At 40.5% G+C, this 21512-nt stretch overlaps 2 protein-coding genes across 3 annotated transcripts in view; one reads left to right on the top strand and one right to left on the bottom strand.

The window, feature by feature from the left end:
- The first annotated feature begins 2298 nt into the window (after positions 1-2298).
- Positions 2299-14294, top strand: cckar (cholecystokinin A receptor). The gene is made up of 5 exons (XM_023277311.3): positions 2299-2660; positions 3187-3438; positions 8936-9197; positions 9634-9761; positions 10307-14294. Exons 1-5 carry the CDS (start codon positions 2534-2536, stop codon positions 10912-10914), a joined length of 1377 nt encoding a protein of 458 aa, XP_023133079.1. The 5' UTR covers positions 2299-2533; the 3' UTR covers positions 10915-14294.
- A 3-nt stretch (positions 14295-14297) lies between these two features.
- The window catches only part of rbpjb (recombination signal binding protein for immunoglobulin kappa J region b), a 90338-nt gene continuing 83123 nt past the window's right edge, over positions 14298-21512 (bottom strand). For both annotated transcript variants that reach the window (XM_055008044.1, XM_023277306.3), the window contains exons 8-11: positions 21328-21468; positions 21059-21214; positions 20821-20924; positions 14298-18650 (exon numbers count right to left, since the gene is read on the bottom strand). In XM_055008044.1, coding sequence (XP_054864019.1) covers positions 18326-18650; positions 20821-20924; positions 21059-21214; positions 21328-21468 — 726 coding nt within the window. In that variant the 3' untranslated portion in view covers positions 14298-18325. The remainder of the gene's footprint in view (positions 18651-20820; positions 20925-21058; positions 21215-21327; positions 21469-21512) is intronic.

Below are 21512 nucleotides of genomic sequence, written 5' to 3'. Positions count from 1 at the left end.
ACAGATAAACCATTACACACCTACGGACAACTTAGACTAATTACCCTCAGCGTGTTTTTGGACTGTGGAAGACGGAGTACCCTGAGAAAACCCACACATGCACAGGGAGAACATGCAAACTCCATGCAGAAAGATCCGAGGAAGGCCGGGATGCAAACTGAGAATCTTCAAGCTGCAAGGCAAAAGTGCTAAGATCCTTCAATCTTATATATTATACACATTTACTCAACTAATTGAAGGTTTACACTCTCTATTATTACAACAAAATCAAATTAACCTGACTAACTTAAGTGTTAAGGTTTGGATTCTACAGTATTAAATATGCTGCCAAATTATCTGACTAAATTAAGAAACAAAATTATATTATTACAACAAAATTATACATGGAACCCCCAAGAAATCAATAATTTCCTATGAGAAAGTTTATGGCAACAATGGAGAGCCAAACCTCCAGTTAACAGGAAGAGAACTCTGGAGAACCAGGTTCAGGGAGGGCAGCCATCTGCCCCGACTAGTTTGGATGAAGGTAAAGCAGAAGGAGGAAAAAGGATAGCAAAGACAAACAGACAGTAAACAAGAGAACATAAAGCGAATATAAACAACCGTTCACTCCACGTCATTCATTAAATAAAGCAGTTCCATTCGTTTCATCTCAATTAACTTCCATCTTAAAAGCATGAATGGTGCCTACACATCACTGCATTGGTATTGATAATGGATGTTGTATAATAATAGAGGCTCCCGTAACATGGAGCATTTTTACACAAAATTACACAGAAGTACTTTCATCTTTCATACTTTAAGTACAGTCTGTCGGTAATACTAGTAAGAGTTTAAGTGCAGTAAATGTAATAAATTATTACTCCATCAAGGAAAGCGGCTGAGTTATGTGACGATCGGCGTATGTATGTCTGTCTGTTAGCAGCATTACTCAAAAACGGACAAACGGATTTGGATGAAATCTTCAGGGAAGGTCAGAAATGACACAAGGACCAAGTGATTATATTTTGGCAGTGATGTGGCTTATTGTCTGGATCCACGGATTTGTTAAAGATTTCTGTATCATTGCAAGATAGTGGCAAGGCGTCACTGTAACCATGACAACAAGTGAACACTACGTCAGCTGCCTGTTGATGATCACATGATTGTGATCCTACTACAAATCCACCGCTGTGGACTTATCAGGACTTATCCATCGGAAATCATACAATGACGGAGCAGCCTTGGCAGAGTACTGCGCTCCCTGAGTGTATTTTTTGTTTTTAAATGCTGTTCTGCTGTTGCTGCTATACTCAACATGCTCTTCTCACGTTTTGTCTCAGTTTTCATTTGATTGCAATTTGCATGTGTTTGGCTTTTACAAGCGTTCAAATTGTCTTGATTTCACAATAAAATGCACGTGACAATCACATGACAGACTCATGTACATTCTGAACATACTGAAACATAAATTTCAATCCCACTGACATTATGTCATTTTTCAAGTATATTTTCTGTATTATTCCTTCCCAATTCCCTGCAACTTTATACTTGCAGAAACTGCACAGGCCAAAATACTACAAGAAGCAATTATCTGTTATAATCTTCATTTTATGTGTCTGTAGTTTCCAGTTAGTGCTTTCTTACAGTTTTAGGACGCCTTTAACTGGACGAAATGGGGTTTGTTTTACTGTGTGAGGTTTCACTGTTAAGTGAATTTATTTTTGTTATTAAAGGCCAAAGATCTCTTGTGTTTGATCAGCCTTAAATAACAGCAGGTTACATCTGGGCTGAAAATATCACCAACTGCTTCTCCCACATGAGAGCTGCTTTATTCCCCACAGGGTTGGTTTTTTTTTAAAGGAGCTCAGAAAAAAAATGCAAGATGACAATTGCTACTTAGATTTCTCAGTTGGTGAGACAATATTCAGAGCTGTTCTGAACATGACATGTGACTGAATCCAAAATATCGGGGATAATGACAGCCTCTCTCTCCAACCATCAGAACAATTACAGCTCCAGTCAGTGAGCTTCCGTATCGTTGCAGACATGTCCACATGAAATGCCACAGTCGGCAATATCATAGATGGAAGAGCCATGAGAATGTAGGTGCACCTCCAACTCGTGAATTTGTGGCTGCAATCTTCCAAATTCTGTGAATCTGTGAATGAAATAACATTTTATTGCGACACCAGCAAATATTTAAACCCTTCTGTATCTCTCTGTTAGTGCCATGATTTACCACGTTGTGATTTAGAAAAGGAAATAAGGGAGGGGGATCCTATAGGCGGGCTGAGCGACCCTTCCACTTGTGTCAGGAGTTAGAAATGCTGAGCGCCAGAAGAGCGCAGCGCACCGGACCGAGTGCGCACAGGAACTTGCAGAGGCAACAACTCTAGTTCCTCATCGCTTCATTTCAAAATCGTCTTTGGACGTTTGAAATTTTTTTTTTGCCAAATCCCATCCTTTGGAGCTTTTTTTTCCCTTGAATGAGCCTGACGGTTGCTGCTCATATGACTGATTTCACTTGAGGCTATACAGGAGAGAAAGCGAAATGGAGACGTTTACAATACATGACCTCCTCGTAAATTCAACTGATCTCAACAAGATTTTGTGCAGTTTTGGCATCAAGAATATGTCCGAGTGCGAGAGCGAGCAGGACCCCCAACCCGAACCTAAAGGTACAGTGGATTTTGATTGCTTAATACAATCAAATACGTGAGATCTTGTCCAGAAGTAGACATTCATGTTGTAAAGTCTGATATTTATTTGTCTAAATACATCTATCGGACTCCAGCTTGTGGCACTAGAGCGGCAGCTTTGGGCATTTTCCATGCGTCAGTGCGCATTACGCATACGGCTCAGGTCCTCTATAAAGCTAATAGCCTGCTAATTGTTGGTAGTTACACATAATATTGTGTCTGTGCACTAGTTCTGCACGTGTGAAGTGAACAGAACTGCCAATATACGCTTTATAGGTGCAAAACAGAGAACATAGTGTCACGAGCTTGGTACATTTTTGGACATAAAACCAGCAACCTTGAAAATTCCATTTAGTCCTCTTACTGCAAGAGATACAAATGCACATACTGAGCAACATTTTGCTGTGCAAGAAGTGTTATTTCGTCAATATTGGAGAGATTGTTAATTACAGAATGTAAATTAACATTGCATTGACTTGTGTGTGTCCGTTCTCCACTCCCTCAGATATCAACCAATGTGTGCGGATCGTCCTCTACAGCCTCATCTTCCTCCTCAGCATCCTGGGCAACAGCCTCATCATCGCCGTCCTGGTGAGAAACAGGCGCATGAGAACCGTCACCAACCTGTTCCTGCTGTCTCTGGCTGTCAGCGACCTGATGGTCTCCCTGGTCTGCATCCCCTTCACCCTCATCCCCAACCTCATGAGGGACTTCATCTTCGGCACTGGCATATGCAAGCTGGTCATGTACTTCATGGGTATGTGGGATGTATGAGATGAATTTGACACACTGCAGCTCAGATCTGTACATGATACACTATTTTAAGCCTTTACGACTTTTTTCCGGCTCTTAGTAGTGATGACTTCTTCTCGAGCTAGTTTGGAATTTGGAGATTCTGAGCATAAACATTCCAATTTTTCACACGAATGCACCCATTTCCGCCATCTCCCAAAATGTTTCAACTCTCCATGTCTATAAATAATTATTAATTACATTATAAATCTGAGACATCTGAGGCCAAGATTCATTTCCCCGCGTGTTCAAATTCTCCTGTTGGTTTAATGAGCTTGAGCTATAACAGTCCTGCTAAAAGGAAACGTGTTCTAAGAATGTGCATTTACCTGGAGGCGTATTTGCAGCATGAGTTCTCAATCTATGCTGGACAAAAATAGAAAGGCAGCATGCAAACAGTCAGCAAAAATGTAAAAATCTCATTTCTGTTTGGTAGAAAAGGATTTAATTTAGCCAAATGTGCACAAAAAGCGCTGTTCAAGTGGTGACAAATTGTTCACCCAGGAGGACAATGATAAGTACAGACACTTCTTTGAGCAGTGGCTATAAAAGCCCACCTTAAAATGTAGCTTTTTTCAAAAGGCGCAATGCCACAGATTACAAGAAAAGGACAAGAACGTGCCGGATGCAGGCATTTCACCATTTATCGTCCAAGGAATCTTTTTAGATAGCATGGTGCAACACACAATTTGCCAAATGCCGCTCTGGGTGGACGTGTCTGACAAACTAACCCTGTTCCCTAAAATATCTGTCAACTTCACCGAGCCCTTCAGGAAGAACGGGACAACATTCCACAAACAGCAATGACAACCTCATTAACTCAACTCAATCTGCTCATTATCTAAACCTGATTTTAACATACACTACCATTCAAAAGTTTGGGATCACTTAGAAATGTCTGTATTTTTGAAAGAAAAGCATTTTTTTTGCAATGACGCTAACATTAAGTCAATCATAAATACAATCTAGATATTGTTAATGTGTTAAATGACTATTCTAGCTGGAAACAGCTGATTTTTAATGGAATATCTCCATAGGGGTACAGAGGAACATTTCCAGCAACCATCACTCCTGTGTTCTAATGCTACATTGTGTTAGCTAATGGTGTTGAAAGGCTAATTGGTGATTAGAAAACCCTTGTGCAATTATGTTAGCACATGAATAAAAGTGTGAGTTTTCATGGAAAACATGAAATTGTCTGGGTGACCCCAAACTTTTGAATGGTAGTGTGTGTGAACAAGCAAGCTTTGCATAATTCAGCTTGAGATTTTGCAATGATGAAGACAGAGAAGATGCAATTTAAGCATAAACCACACAAGATGCAAATTGTTACAGAGCGTTTTATATACTGTTTTAAAGGAATTTCTAATCTACTGTACCAGAAAATAACTTTATTTCTGTCTGAATCATACATCTAAGAGTAAAGAGTGCTATATGCTAAGCAAACTTTAAATCAATTGAGATAAATCAGTTCAAAATGGAATTGGAAGAACAGACTATAGAATTTGTGTTTGTTGTGTTGCTGTTGGTTACTCACCAACATTTCTACCAATTCCCAGGTTAAATTATTTCCAAATTACTTCACAGTACCCTGCAGAAGCCACAGTTAATGGAAGATTTGAAATGCATTAACAAAAGCATATCAGACAAATACATTATTTATGTCACAATAAACATGTTTTCTGCTTTATTTCATTGTTTCATTTATTTTTAATTCAGGTGTTTGGAATCTTTCATCCAGACAGCTTCGAAAGGAGATGAGTCAATCGAATCAAGGATGTGAATCAGCTCCTCCCGGCTCTTAATTTGCTTGTGATTCTGACAAATTCCCCATGTTTCTTCTTGTACCTCTCAGAAAGCCTCTACTGGGAGCTTTGTAATAAGGTGCAGTCATTACAGATGCTGCATCCAGTACTAATATGTCATTTTCATCCAATTACGGGTCCGCTAGGAAATGCGATTTTCATTTTTTTCCTTTCTTCCTGTTGTTCCATTTAGATGCTCGCTGAGATCAGAGCGCTGTCTTCCAGGATTATTGCTTCATTTGTCCTCGTGTTTATCTGTTTATGTGGCGTCGTTCTCGAATTGTACAAAACAAAAATTTAAGCGTATTTATAGATCTGATTCTTGTTATTGTGACTGAGTGTGGGACCGTTGACAGACCATGCAGGATGTGCTCTGTTGCTGCTCAGCAGTTAATGTGACAAAACATTAATGTGCCAACAGCATCACAAACATTACAGTAAACACAGTGTCAGGTTGTGTTGGACGTGAACCATTCGGGGAGCTTCAAAGTGCACGAGGGAGGGGGAAAAAATGGATTAATGGTTAATAAAAAAAGACTAATACCACTAGAGTGACTTTCCATTATATGTGAAGCTACAGCACAGGGGCAGTTAGCTTAGCATAAAGAAAAGACTAGCCTAGCTTTGTCAAAATGATCAACATATCTGCTCTACTAAAGCAAAAGCTACTAAACTAATCACTAAAACTTCCATCCATCCATTATCTATACACCGCTTAATCCTCATTAGGGTCATGGGGGGGGGGCTGGAGTCTATCCCAGCTGACTCAGGCGAAGGCAGGGGACACCCTAGACAGGTCACCAGTCTGTCGCAGGGCCACATACAGAGACAAACAAACACTCACACATTCACACCTACGGGCAATTTAGAATGATCAATTAACCTCAGCATATTTTTGGACTGTGGGAGGAAGCCGGAGTACCCGGAGAAAACCCATACATGCACAGGGAGAACATGCAAACTCCATGCAGAAAGATCCCGGGAAAGCCGGGACGCGAACCAGGGATCTTCTTGCTGCAAGGCGAAAGTGCTAACCACTACACCACTGTGCAGCCCATCACTAAAGCTTTTTATTTTTAATTAAATATACCGGTAGTGTTAGTTTATGCTCACCAGTGGTCGCTCATTTTAGTTAGCTTCATCCTCTTCTTCTGCTACGTTTGTTAATTTTTACAAAATGACCTTCACAACAGGAAACGCTAGCAACCTACTACACTGAGAGTTTTAAGTTCTGACAAAGATTTCGGTAGTTTTTTCTCTTAAGTACATTTTTTTTTTTTTTTTTTAAGTTATTTTTTTTGGCCTTTTTGTGGGCGCCATTAGATAGGCGCAGTGAGAGAGAGACAGGAAACGGGAGAAGAGTAGGGGGAAGACATGCAGCAAAGGGTCACGAGCGGGACTCGAACCCGGGCCGCTGCGTCAGGAACCAGCCCCTGTACATGGGTCACCCACTCAACGCGTTGAGCTCTACGGGCACCCGTTAAGTACGTATTTTAATGACAGTTCTCATCTCCCTGTGAGTAAACATTTCACCAGATGTTACAACCCCGGCTCGGGGGGGGGGGGGGGGGGGGGGGGTAAGCAACATAAACAGTTGTTGGTGGTAAAAAATCAAATTATTTATTACAGAAAAGGTTGAACAGAAATGTGCACGTTACTATACAAACTGAGGCAAAACTAAGGAAGAGGGCTGGTGGGTGCTGCTCAAATCAAAGAAAGTAGCAAAACACAAAGAGTTCTCATAAGGAGAACTTAACACTACCTCGCGGTGGACAAAAGAAAAACGGAACAAAAAAAAACTCACTAAATGGGAACTGACAAAACAAAACTTACACAGGAGTCAGCACCCCTAATCCTGGTGAAACCTAGACAAAAGGAACTACCTGGAATGAAATGAGGCTGTATCAGTTTTTGATTCTGACCCTCGCCCAATTCCTATCACAGACAATCTTGCCTCGACCACACAAGAACACAGAATGGCACGCTGGAAGTCAGCTGCCCCGTTCAGTTGAAGCGCTAACTCTTTTAAAGGAGTTGGCAGTTTTCGGTTTGGTCGGCCTGGGGATCGCCGCACCAATCACTGGACTCCTGGTCGCAGCCACGCCTCTGCTGTCACGGTCCAACCAGGGAGTGGGGATCACACAGCCCTATTTGCATACTCACAACATTTGGTTAAAACACACACACGGGGTAGGAGGCGCTGGCCATAACACCAGACAATTCCAAGTCCGCATCCTTAGCTTAGCTCTACCCAATGTAAAGATTTGTTTCCTGTATAGCGGAATGCTAGTGAGGTGTAAGTTAAGCTAAGCCAAGCTAAGCTAAGTAAAAAACAAACAAACTGCAAAATAGTGGTTTTACACAAGAAGGTAAAGCTAAGTATTCTGAGCTATAGCTACATGAAAATGGTATCGTCACATCTTAGTGTTCCCAAATGGTAGAAATATGTGGACTATGGGTTGTTACTATTGTAAGTGTGTTAACTAAGACATTAGCTTATTTTATTATTATTATTATTATTATTATTATCAGTTTATTTAAAAAGGGACCATGTACAATATTAAACATAAATGTTTCCATTTGATGTATTGCACCAGAGTTAGCTTTAAGCTAATTTCCATCTGCAGTCCCTTGGCAGGTCACAATAAAAACTTCAAAACATTAAAATGTTACAAAAAAATACATGACACAGTGAAACAAAACATTATATACACACACACTCTTAAAAGCACACATGTACACACACTCACACACAAATGCCAATTAAAAAGACATTAATGGTTGCAACTCAATCGCACATAAAACCACAATGGCTCATTGTCACGGTTTGGTTTTCGAAAGTACTGAACAAATGAGATGTGACGTATTAATCTGGAACATTTAAGATGTGTCATGAGGCATTTTTCACCTGCGGACATGCTAGCTCTTTTCTCCTGTTCTTTCACTTTATGCTGCGCTAAGCTAATAACCTTCTGGCTACAGCTGTGAATTCACTGTGAAGATATGATTTTATCATGTAGTTTAATTTAAATTTAACTTGAGAGGGCATTTATGTTAATTTTTTCTGTCGGATATCATTTTTACAATTATTCCAGCACCACGTAAATATATTTAAAAGTCTCAGCAAGACAGGAAGTACTTATTTTCAACATGGATTTCATTCATACGAGGTTCGTACAAAACAAACCTAAAAAATAACACATTGGTAACCAAAAATACTGCTTTTTCTGAATTGTTGTTAGGGTTACTGCTAATAAATAAGTTTTCTAACTGAAGCTTGGACAGCAATAACAGCTTAATGCCATATTACAAATGAAACTAAATGAGCACAAACAAATGCACTAATCAGAAGTTTGTTACAGTCTGCCAAAATGTATTTTTGTGCGGCATGTTTCTGTATATATAACCTCAACGACTTGGCAAGACAGGTACTGAAATCTTCGCTGACTTTCCAAGTTCTTGTTCCAACTTAAGGCGACATTCACAGGAATCCACCCAGTTGAGAATAAACCGCATGCATCAATGCACTATAACGCTTAGCAAGACAGCAGGCTACTCCTCTAAGGAAAAAAAAACTTGTAAAAAATTCTTTTCAAACATATTCAGATCATTCGTATTATATATCACTGTCTAATTGTAATTTTCTGCTCTGTGCAGGGGTCTCAGTAAGTGTATCCACCTTCAACTTGGTGGCCATCTCCCTGGAGCGCTACAGTGCCATTTGCAACCCACTGACCTCCAGGTCGTGGCAGACAAAGTCCCACGCCGCTAAAGTCATCACTGCAACTTGGGTGGCCTCCTTCATTGTAATGCTGCCCTACCCGATTTCTAGCACCCTCAGGCCCTTCACCCGCCTCAACAACAGCACTGGGCACATGTGTCGGCTGGTGTGGCCCAACGACACCATCCAGCAGTCCTGGTGAGCTGAGAATGAATCCATCAGGGAGAGTCGTACCTCAATATGCCGCTGAGGCGTCTTCACACTCACATGCTGAGACAGGATGTCAGAGAAAGTAGCCCGCCGTCAGTTTCAGCGGCCTCTTTATTGATTTTCTCAGCCTGGAGTTGCTGGTGAGAGACGACCACGGGACCACTTGGGAAAATCTGGAAAGACATAGATAGGACCCTTCAAAGTAAAAGCGCATGATTTTCAGTTTAAAAACAGCACTAAACAAATGCTTTTACAGGCAGGTTTAAAATCACAGGATGAAAATGACAATGCCATTAAAGAGGCAAATGAAAACACTAGATAGAATACAACTTAACGATAGGGGTTTGTAAGATTCACAGAGCAATTTACCGGTGGTGTTGTTTTAAATGATACACAATGAATGGACAAATTGTGTTTCTTGCAGGTATGTGTCTCTGTTGTTGCTGCTCTTCCTGATCCCTGGGATTGTCATGATGACGGCCTATGGACTCATCTCCTTGGAGCTCTACCGGGGCATCAGGTTTGAGATGTCCAACAGGAAATCAAGCAGAGGTAAGAAATTTAAACATACAAATTTACTTAAAAAGAACAGCAGAACAATGATTTTTGTCTCTCAGTACTTTTTCACTTTTAAAATTGCAGTACAAACAGCTGAACATTGCGTTTTTTAGCAAACGTTACCGAAACAGGAATAAAAAGAGCTTTTCTTTGGGACTATTTTCAGCTGCAGATTAATACACATTTGACGCTACAGCAAGGATTTCCCAATTTATAACAAACTGAAGTGCCCATGTTAATCGTATTGAAGTCGCCGAGCCCAAAGATGTGACTTACTGGTGCATTTTTAATGGTGTTTTGACAAGTAGGAACAGACCACTCGGGCTCGGTTACACAGCATTTGTTGAAAGGATTCACTCACATTCATCAGACTCATCCAGACAGCCTGATAAGTTCAATCCATTAAAGTCCCTTTGAGAATGCCTACCATTTCTAGGCCTTAAGTGGCAGACGTGGCCCTAACTTTTAAACTCATGGAGGCTTTGATGTTGTATTTGCACTCTTACGCTGCAGTCTTTTCATGTTCCTTTCCCTGACAGACAGACAATCCAGCACTGGCAGCATCAAACCAGGTGACAGTGACGGCTGCTACTTGCAGCCGTCTAAAAAGAAGAGCATAACAGTCGGTACTGGCAACTTTCCCAACTCCAGCAGCAAGCCAATGATGGGGCGTGTGTGCAGCAGCAGCTCTACATCCAACCTGATGGCCAAGAAGCGTGTGATCCGCATGCTCCTGGTCATCGTCTTTCTCTTTTTCCTGTGCTGGACCCCCGTCTTCGTGGTCAACGCGTGGCAGGCTTTCGATCGGCGCTCGGCCCACCGTCTGACCGGCGCGCCCATCTCCTTCATCCACCTGTTGTCCTACACCTCGGCCTGCGTCAACCCCATCATTTACTGCTTCATGAACAAGCGTTTCCGCCAGGGCATGCTGGCCACCTTCACCTGCTGCAGCTGCTTCAGGAAGAGCGGCAGAGGCAGCGGCGGTTTGGGGAGGTCATCTGGAAGCAGAATGACTAAAGGGGAAGTGAGCAGATCGAGATCGGGGCCAAAGATCCCTGAGCAGAATGGTCACACCCCGCCAAGCGGAGGCAGCACACGCTTCACGTACACCGGCATCCAAGCATCAGCCTGGAGTGAGTTGACTTAAGCTGGACTGATGTGTCTGTGTGTGAAAGTACTGGCCTGAGTGCAAACACATGAAGGAAGCTGTGGTGTGTTATTTTAACGTAAAGCCCTCACACTGCTTATAGGACTAGTTTATGAGCAGCTATGTTGCTTTAGCTCAAGTGTGACATGACATGGGTACATTATATTGTCTGTGGAGCAGAACTGGCGTACATTCAGTGCTCTACTGGCACATCAACACGCCCAGATGTTTCCTTAAAGCTTGCAGCATCCAAAGCGGCTAAGTGATACCTGATCATATATGGCTTCAGGAGTCTCAAGTCTCACAGAAAGATAAAAAGTGTATCCTTTTTTTTTTCATATTTAAACACGTTTTACTGCATCTGTAGCTGGGTAGCCACGAGAGTCTTTGAGAAACCAGATAACTATTTTTCATGTTAATCAGCTCCAAAAGGTTAAGATAACACAAAAGGATAAGCATCTTCTTACTTCTCTCTCATGAAAGCACCGAGGTCTGTCCCACCCAATGTTTTAAACAATGTCACTTCAAGGTCTTCTTGCTAGCTAATCTGCAGACGTGACTTCAGTTGTTTGCCCAGTTTATGTCAAAGCCAAAAAAATACCTTCAAAGTCAATGTGACTTTAAACAACTACTGTTTAAGTTGTTTAAGTGGAGAAGAATATTGTCAAAATTTCTTTAACAGCTAGAAAACTGACTTTACAGGTCACGAATGCTTTGTTTTACTAGTCATTTCTGAAAATATATTATGAGACTTTCCTGACTTGTGTAATCCATCATAATGTTGCGTGCTAATACAGTTAAAATGACACTGCATTAACTCTCAACACAAAGGCAGGTTTAAAGAAGTTTCACCAAGAATTGATCAAAAGACCTCATATAAAAGATCAATAAAGTCACAGATTGGTTTGTAAACTAGTGTTTTGACAGCTTGAATTTAGAATTTGGCATTTTGGTTTTTTGAAACTGGATAGAGCTAATGAGTCTATCTGATTGGAAAACAAACTGAGGTTCTTGTCAATCATTAGGGAGCCACACCCTAAACCTTGTATTGTCCGTTTTCCTCTAAAGAGGACTATAATTTACAAATTAACATTATGGAATACTAAAAGAAACTTGATGCTACCAACTGAGATGATAGAATTCATTAGGAAAACGACTTACATATCAAGAAGAAGTGCAGTCCTTTCTTCCTGGATTTGTATATAATCTGACTTCTTTAAGCAGCAAGAGGAGTCACCCCCTGCTGGCCAGACAGAAATGTAAAACGTTTTACTTGTTTGTCTACAAAAGTTATTAATGCTAATATAAGCGCCTCCTGACTCTACCGTCATAAATTATGCTGACAAGCCTATGTTCCCAACATGTCAGACTATTCATTTATTACTTGGCCAAGGAACACGGCGGAGTTATGTGACAATCGGCGTATGTTTGTCCGTCTGTTTGTCTGTCTGTTAGCAACATTACTCAAAAACAGACTTATGGATTTGGATGAAATTTTCAGGGAAGGTCAGAAATGACACAAGGACCAAGTGATTAGATTTTGGCAGTGATGCGGCTTATTGTCTGGATCCACGGATTTGTTAAAGATTTCTGTCCACGGCATCACTGTAACTATGACAACAATCATACATAACATGTTTGTGATCCTACTAAAAACTGACTGCTGTGGACTTATCTGTCAGAAATCATACAAGGAACAGTTGACTAAATTGTAGGGGTGTTTTCGAGTTCCATCAATTCCTGCTGCCCACTACATATTTAGGTCACACGATTCAGTATCCGTACAAAACATATACATGCATAACACATGCCTGTGCTCAGCGCAAGGTAATTTTTTATTAAAGATTACATCCGTCAGAAATGATATGACTGAGCAGCCTTGGAGGAGTACTGTGCTCTCTGAGTGCCTCTCTTGTTGTTAAATGTAATGGATTATACAACTCAAACATTTGACTTTCTGTTCATAAATACTCTTAAGTCGGGATAAACATACAACGCATATAAAACATGGGCTGGGATCTCACTCATTGGTTTGTGGATTCAAATTTGGAATTTGTTTGCTTCCAACTTTTCAAACCTGACACAAAAAGTGAGCAGTGTGATCTGAGTAGGAATTTGAGGACACTACGCGATACGGCAGTGACCTGTCAATCACAAGGTAGCTGCTGCTTTATCATCTATTTTACTCCAAAAAGGACCATAACTTACTAAATGAACATCATGCTGTATAGAAGGACTCTTGAAACTAGGGATTGAGAACATAAACTTACTAGGAAAATATTTACTGAGGTAGCAGATCAAGGGAGAAGTTGGGCCATTTTCTCATAGACTTTTCTTTAATCAGATTTCTTTTTGCAAGAACAGGTGTTGCCCCCTGCTGGCTACTAGAATGAATGCAGGTGTTAGACAATTTCATTTAGTTTTTTTTTCTCTTTTCAAACCCAAAAGCTACATTCGTATTTTAAATACAGTGCAGGAAAACACAGAAGCAGCATTAATATTTGTTTATTTTAATCATGCAGCTACCGGCTTCCCCTATGTGCCAGAAACAATCTCACTTTTGTAAACAGGCTATTATTTGTCATCTTCGGCAGCGACTGCCTGGTACGCTGCAGTGTAAACCTACTCAGTGGCTTCAAAACAAAAATCCCCCACTGCACAAATAGTTCTGCTCACGTCCTTGACCCACTGTATGTGTGTGTGTGGTTACCTGAGGGGTTGTACTGTGTGTACAATGTGAACCGGAGAGGTCTTATCAATATGTGGGACTCTAAACACCTGCAGCTCCTCTTCAAAGAGTGAATTCCTGGCATTAGCCACCATTCGTCCTGTTAAAAATAACAGCATCAATGTAGCAACTTATTTTGTGTCTCTGTATCAGTATGTTGTGTAAATTCTTTCTTTTAACCTAATGGAAAATGTTGTATTTCTCAAGTGTTTTGTTCGGTTGCATGACACTCTGCTCATAGTTGAATGTATAAACATAATCCCAGTAAATCTACTGGTTTGTAATGTATAAATCTACAACGCATCAACTACTAGCTGACCTTGATTGCCCAGTGTGCAGACTCGGGGCAGAGGAGCTTGGAGCTTTTAACAGCTTTCAGTGGATGGAAAGAACAGAGGGAATCTGCTGGGACTTCTTCCCAGGGATAAGAGCTCCATTTGGGCTCGGTAGACGCCCAAAGCCCCGACCCGCCTTCACACTGCAGCCGCTGGGAGACGTTTAACCATCACTGGAGGGGAGAAAAGATAAAATATGGCTCAGTTAAATCTTTACATTAAAAAAATGGACCTCTTTATGCTTAAATATTTGTAGTAAAGTGTGAAACAATACTTGCTTAAGCTTCAGGTGATGATTAAAAACATACACAAACCGAGACTTTTATATCACTTTTTTTTATTTCTCATTTTTATGCCAATATTGCAAGTTTTTTTCTCGTTTTTTTTTCTTCTTTTAATGACATACAGATTTGAGCATGATCTGGAGCTGCAATATGTACAAAAACAAACTAACGCATGTTATCAAAAAAACCGTCCCCTTTGTTTTGACGTTATTGCTAAATGTTACAAACGGCACAGGTTTCTACCATCAGCAACCCTTTGAGCACTGAGTATACTACCACAATGACACCTCTGCTTACCATTTACTAGAATAATACACAGATACAGTGAGAGAAGTGAAAGATAGTGAAAGGACATGACAAAGGAGAGGAGGAGGAGAGGGGAAATGACAAAAAACAAAAAGTGAAATGCAAAGCTAAGCATAACAGGCTGCATGTTAAAAAGAAAAAAAAAAAAGGAAGGCGGGAAAAAGGTGAGAAAACTCCAAATGTACATACAAGAAACATGAGTGAGGATGAAATGTGTGAGAGAAATAGAAAGGTTAGCGCTCTGTAGTGCAAACAGCCAAATAGTCTTAAGGAGAAGTAAGGCTGAGTGCGACAGAGAAGGGCTCCACACTCCTTTTTTTTTATTTGTTTAAAGCTGCCTCTCACTCTGCCCTGTTTTGTTTAGCAGTGCATGAAAACTACATTATAAAAGACATTTGGCATATTAGAGGATACATACATTGTTCAGAGCTCATTATAAAAACAAACAAACACAAGAACAGCTGCTTTTGGAGGTGTAAAACAAACATGACCAGACACACAAAGAGAAAAAAAAGCAGTTAAGATAATCTGTCAAAGCATTAAAATGCTAAGGAGATGGTGTTTTGTTTTTTTTCTCTCTGAAAGCTTCGTCGCCAAGTTAATACAGCGTGCATTTTGAGAAGGCATGTAACATTGTACTATTTTCTACCCCTTTTGACAGTTCATCCCCTTTATGAGTGAGGTGTTATCAAGTTATTTGTATCCCCCCTTTCCCTTAAAACTCCAGATGCTTTAAGAGAAACTGTAAACCAGCTCAGATTGTCAAGGCGACACATTTTCTAAACGCATGCATCACCCCTTTTATTAGTTTGAGCGAATGTGACAAAGCTGCTCTGTTCAGACTCGCAGGAAGAGAAGTAGAGGAGCCACGGGTGGTTAGCCTGAAGAGGCGACTCGACATGTAAACAAAAACCCAAAAATATCCAAAGCTTGAGGCGCGGTGAAAGAGGGGTGGGCGATGCTAACGCAGAAGCTATGTTAAAAAGTCGCTGAATTTAGAGCTAGAAGAAATAGAAAAAACACTCAAGTTAAAAATCAGTTTAAGATTTTTGTGACCTCCATCCTGCACAGTAAAGGGTTCAGGTTGACCTGCAGCTCGTTGTGAGGGTTGAAGAATATTCGGGGGTTTTTTGATGCTACACTGCTGCTGCAGCACCTTCAACTCCTCCACGATTCCAGGGCAGACAGGAAGTGGCCTTTTGAAAAATAAAATAAAACAAAGGAAAAAAAAAAAACTCCCAGGCCAACCCAGGCAGCACGGGCAATAATGCACTTTTCTTTTTTTTTTTTTTGACGTAAGACAAGGGGAAACTTTGTACCAATAATTTAAAAAATATCAATATTACAATATAAAACATTTAACATTAATGACAAACAGTTGGGCAAGAATGGCGAAATGGGAGCATAACTTAATAATTTTCTTTTTACACCAAAGGGGTTGCAAGCGAATCCTTTTCTGTTCCTATTTCAAGGGTCTGTGTGTCAGAAAATGATGAAATACTTCATTAAGCAGACATTCAAGTTACAGTATCATTGTTTTTCCCAGAAGTGTTTACAGTTGTACTGTAATATTAAGATCACAAGTATTGCCTTTGAATGTTTCTCCACAATTATCAGACATTTGGATTCTGGTGGAAGACAGGAAAACCCAATGAAAGCCGTTTAGTTTTTCTTGGACAGGAGCTGGAACACTCTTTAAAATGGAGCGAGTCTGACTCATTATTCCATTACAGCGACTATATATGAAAGTCATACACACATACATACACACACGCACACATTTGCTGGCTGGTGAACTAGTGCTCAGGCGGACAAAAATCATGAAATGACCTGTACAATATTGCTGTTATGTCTGGAAATGCACATATACAATAATACACATTTAGAAGGCCTTTATACTCCTACAGGAGACGCGGTCGCCATGAAACATGTATGAGTGCAACTACTTGGACAGTGAGTTCACAATGTACATACAGTAAACCACAGGACAATAAAAAAAAAACTGAAAAGAAAAGAAGGCTGAAATGAGCTTAAACTGCTTGTGAGACATTGTACCAAAAGTGAGAAGGTGCCGGGCACCGCATGAGAGTAAAACAACTGGGTTATTGTACTTGTACACCGAGACTGAAGGCTGAGAGATCCTTCTGGAAGGCTGCTTTGCATGAAAAGGTGGTTCCAGAGCCGCAGCAATGAGCTCAAAACAGCGGAGCTCCTGTGATAAGAAGCGAGGCATCAGCTTGCTTTTGTGCTATGCACAGGTTCTTCCAAGGTGAGTAAACAGCAGATAAGAAAAAGGAGAATTTTTCTAGATATTTTTTTTTTTTGTAATTGAAGTTTGCAGTAAGGCCACATCAAATTGAAAAGTGTCCATCTTTTTAGAAAACCACTGGAGATAAATGCCACCAGAACCACAGCACACACTGGAAGACACCTTGCTAGGTGCAGTTTTGAGACACCACATTGTTTGATACGTTAGCAGTGACCGATGGAGCGACAGACAGAGGATATTAGATATGTGACAGGTTAAACTGTGTATACAGTAAGAATATACAGTACTAAGGCTAGCTTTTTAAGTCAATGACTACGCTTATTACATTAGTTTGAAAATGGCAAACTGACTTATTTTTGTTACCATGGAAGTCTAAGTTTTTTCACGTATTCTGCAAATGTTGCTATGGCTCCATGTGAGATGTACTGATGTGTATACGTTCCAGGAGACATAGCGCACATAGAGTATTGCAGGCAAGGCAGAGGCGTTGCTTAAAGCTTTTCTTTTTAAAGACTTCATAAAAACCAATGATAAAAAATAGGCCCTCTGAGGTTATTCCCCAATTAAAAATAATAAAAAAAAACAACAGAAAAAAACAACCTTCGCTTATGTAAATAAACAACCCAGATTTCAGATTTTCCCCAACAGAAAAAAAGAGTATCAAAACAAACAAACAAACGAATCAATCCAAAGACTGAAAAGCAGGCATTTGTAGTAAGGTCGCAATAACATACAGGTTGGGATTTTGGACCTCAAAGGGGGAAAACAAAGCCCAAGCTCAGAGGAAGAATAGAAACTATTTGGTAACAAAAGTGTACTATATGTTTAATACAAAAAAGGTATGGAGAAAAATGTACCTTTACTAAAGCTTATACAAGATCCTTGGTCCATAAAAACTATGTTATCATCACGTTTTATGTGTGTCCCTCTGCATCCTGGCGCTCCCTCCAACAACAATACATCCAAGCCCCTTTAGGATTCTGCAAATTAATGCAAAACACGGAAACAAAAGGAATAATTATAAAACAAGTGGAGGGAGGGCAGGGTCGGGGGAAAGCAGGGGCAGCGCAAAAATATACTTTCCTTTTGAGACATTTTTTTTGTACACAGTGGATGTATTGTTGTTGTGGTTTCCATTCTCACAGCTGTAGAAAGGTGCTGGTGCTCTGAGCCTGCAGGAACTTCACTCATTCCAAACACCAGAACTGGACAGGCAGGTCCCTAAAGTAACCACAGGAGAGGGGGGGGCACGTCAAGGAGCACTTCTGCTTATTTCCCGTCGGTTGACAACTTTGTGATGTCACTCCTTCAGATTTCCCCTGCGTTTGCTCCTTTGTCCACCGATTTTTCCATTTCAGCTTCTTTGTATCCAAAATTTATACGCAGCACTTTAGAGTGAGTCAGTTTTTGTTTATTTCCTATAGTCTTTATATACCTCGTGGTATATTTGCTCTCAAGGCATAATGTATTGAGTGGGCCCCTGTGTGCGTTAGGAGACCACAGCTGCGGCGGTGGATGATGAGGATGTGACTCCTGCGTTGGAGGTGCTGTTGGGGCCGTAGACGCCGGAGCCGGGCTCCTGGCTGCTGTTGCTGAGCAGGCTGGAGTTTCCGGCCCGCAGGATGGCCCCGGCGGCGCTGCAGTGCGGCCTCGGACCGGGCTCCGGCGTGTAGGTGAAGGTCAGTGTGGTGGAGTAGATGATGCCGTCGTTCCTCACAAGCGTGACGGGCACCTGGACGGGCTGCCGCACCCAGCGCCAGCCCTCACGGAATGCGGAGATGTCGGGCACCACGCACAGCATGCTCTCTGCACACCTGCAGGGTGTTTGATGGGGAAAAAAAAAACAACACAGCAACGTTGTTAGAGTGAACAGATTTATAGTCTACGTTCAATTTGGGCTCATTTTAAGGAGCTTTTGGTCTGTTTGTACATGACGATGTATGTTTTTTTAATAAAAGCCATGCTCAGAATTCACAACAGTTCAAATTTAAAAACTCAGAGGTTTTTCACGAGGATTGGAGCTGAAACAATCATCAAATGTGTAAATACTGTATACTGAATTTTAATTACATTTAGTATTCTATAGATTTTAAAATTAGAAGCGTTTTTTATAGAATTGTGCAGCAAGATTTTCAGAGTATAAACTAACTTTTCACGTTAATGTTACTAACCTGCTTTTTTGTTATTTATGTTGTTGTATGTAAGCTGCTGAACACTTGAATTTCCCTCGGGATTAATTATCTATGGATCTATGTATCTATCTATCTATCTATCTATCTATCTATCTATCTATCTATCTGTCTAATTATCAGACTGAGGATTTGCTGCTTAGCATGTTAGCAAATCAAATACTCCAAAGTCCAACACTGACATTTGCAAACAAATTCTGCACAGTATTTGACAATACAAATCTATATTTATAATTATCTTGTTCAAGTATTGACTAATATATGATAGCAGCACATCTCTACAAGAACCCTGTCCTATGAAATGTCCTTTAGTGGACATGGTTACAAACATTAACTTGGCTCTACCTAGGTGAGAGCAGCATATATAAATTCATGCATCATGGTACTTTCATGGTTTGATATCAATAAACGTACATATTAAGATATATTACTTTATCATCTTTTTTGAGTGAGTGTCTGAATGCAGTACTGTACTTTCATATTTCAACATATAACACATTTGTTCTTTATTCAGGTAATCAAAAATTCAGAATTTGAATCTGTCACATACAATTATCATGATGGGTAACAGTCCCACCTTCAGAAACATGTACGTAATAATCAGTTTCACACAGACACATATCGCTTTACACCCCACACAAACCTACTTTTTTGCATGTTGAGTGATTTTGTAGTTCTTTTCCATCTATAGAGCCTCGTAAACTGAGTTCCAACACACATCAAAGTCCTCATCAGAAACGAGTGATTTTTACAACACAGCACTGTTTATTTTAAATGCTTGAGGGCGACATTCCACAGTGTTTGTAATGTTAACATTTTGAATATACTTTATATGTTGGTTGTGTCATTTTTTCCCCCAAATACCAGCAAAATAGGGGCTGCAGTTGAAATGCTCATGCTGCCATTAAAAGTTAGTTATTTTTTAAAATAGTTTTGGCACAATATTGCTCCAAATAAACAGTAATGTTTTCTTTAATTACTGGAAAGCTCCAGCATCAGTTGCTTTCAAATATAAGAGTTAATGATGAAATGCATTCATTTCAATGATGTATATTTTGGTGCTGTGGTATGGAAATCATAGAATTTCAGTGGTATTGGTACAGAAGACCAAATTTCTTGTATTATGACATCCACGGATCTCATATTGTGTTAAAGGAAAAGCTCTGTTGCCAAATGTCCTATCTGTCTATCTATCTATCCTTGATGGGTGACACTTTTAAACATAAAAAGTAATCACTATAAAATCAACATGACAGAGGAGAAGCTGAGTAACATGGATTTTACACAATGCAACACTTGAGCATGCTGGCCTTTAAAAAGTTTTGGTCAATTGAAAATACAATAACCACTGTACTGCGGCTTTGATGGGCAGAGACGTGCTGCAACATATGATTTACTACCAACTAATCACTGGAGCTGAGATAGGGATTTATTTCTTGGATTATCAAATTGTGTTATTCAGCCAATGCAGTTTTAGAAAGCCTTTTCAGTACCAATTCATGTCACAATCACAGTCATTACATTTAAAGCCTCACAATTATGTGTGAGTCTAAGATCTAATAACTCCTCAAACCACTTGTAAGGGACTATATCCTGCCTCTTTTGTTAAAAGGAAAAAAGAGATGTTCTTGCCACAATGATGACAATGGATCTCATTTGTCTGAAAAATGGGACCTGGTAAATTATCATGTGCATGAAAAGCAGCAGAGAGGTGAGAAAGAAACATAATATGCTGTGATTAATTGGCCGACACACAAGACTAGCCCCAAAAAATGAAACTGCAGCAAAGACCCACCTGTACATGGTTTCCGCCTCAACATCTCCGAACCAGACCCGCAGATTTGGAGTGAAGTTCTGTCCTGTCAGCTCCAGCATGGCGACGTCTCCACCGCCGTTTAGCTGAAGACAAAGAAGATAATCGAGTGAGATGAAAGCACAAAACCTGCAGTGCGACAGCATTTAGGGAGGTAGTACAACAAAGCTGAAATCTCCTACTGGAGTCTGTGTATCCAAATAATGTCTCTTCTGCATACCTGTAAGCTCTCTACCACAGGCACAGGGGTGACAGGCGAGTGGACAGGGCCCATGCCCTCGTAAAAAGTGTATTCGGCCTTGTCTGTGCTGATGATTGTCCAGGAGGCGCCGTCGTTGATCATCTCCTTGTTTGGTTCCTTTGGGCATGGAGTGGCCTAGCAGAAGAGGAAGAAAGAGAGACATAAGGCACCCTGACTTACCCATCTTCATACTGGACCTCGACCATGAAACTGTGTACAGAAACAGCAAATAAAAAAGCAACACTGACTTGAAACTGGATGATCCTTTCTTGGGAAAGGCACAGGTACATGCGTTCTGTGTCCTTCAAGTAGAAGGCACACTTGTGGAGCTGGGAGACTGGGTCATCGGCGTCCAGCAGCGCCGTCTGCTTGTCCACCTTTCGGATGATCTGAAAGGCAAACAGAAGATTAGCCAACTGGAGGGGAGATGGAA

The sequence above is a fragment of the Amphiprion ocellaris genome, chromosome 23 (assembly GCF_022539595.1).
Source record: "Amphiprion ocellaris isolate individual 3 ecotype Okinawa chromosome 23, ASM2253959v1, whole genome shotgun sequence".
Taxonomy (NCBI): Eukaryota; Metazoa; Chordata; class Actinopteri; family Pomacentridae; genus Amphiprion; species Amphiprion ocellaris.
Note: the sequence above shows the minus strand (reverse complement) of the source record. Positions and strands in the feature narration are given on the sequence as shown.

What these genes read in the sequence shown, in the direction of transcription:
- cckar (XM_023277311.3), top strand. Translation starts at nt 2,534, where the DNA reads ATGGAGACGTTTACAATACATGACCTCCTCGTAAATTCAACTGATCTC. An exon ending in CCCCCAACCCGAACCTAAAG is followed by an intron (nt 2,661 to 3,186) that starts GTACAGTGGATT and finishes CCACTCCCTCAG; the next exon opens with ATATCAACCAATGTGTGCGG. An exon ending in GACACCATCCAGCAGTCCTG is followed by an intron (nt 9,198 to 9,633) that starts GTGAGCTGAGAA and finishes TGTTTCTTGCAG; the next exon opens with GTATGTGTCTCTGTTGTTGC.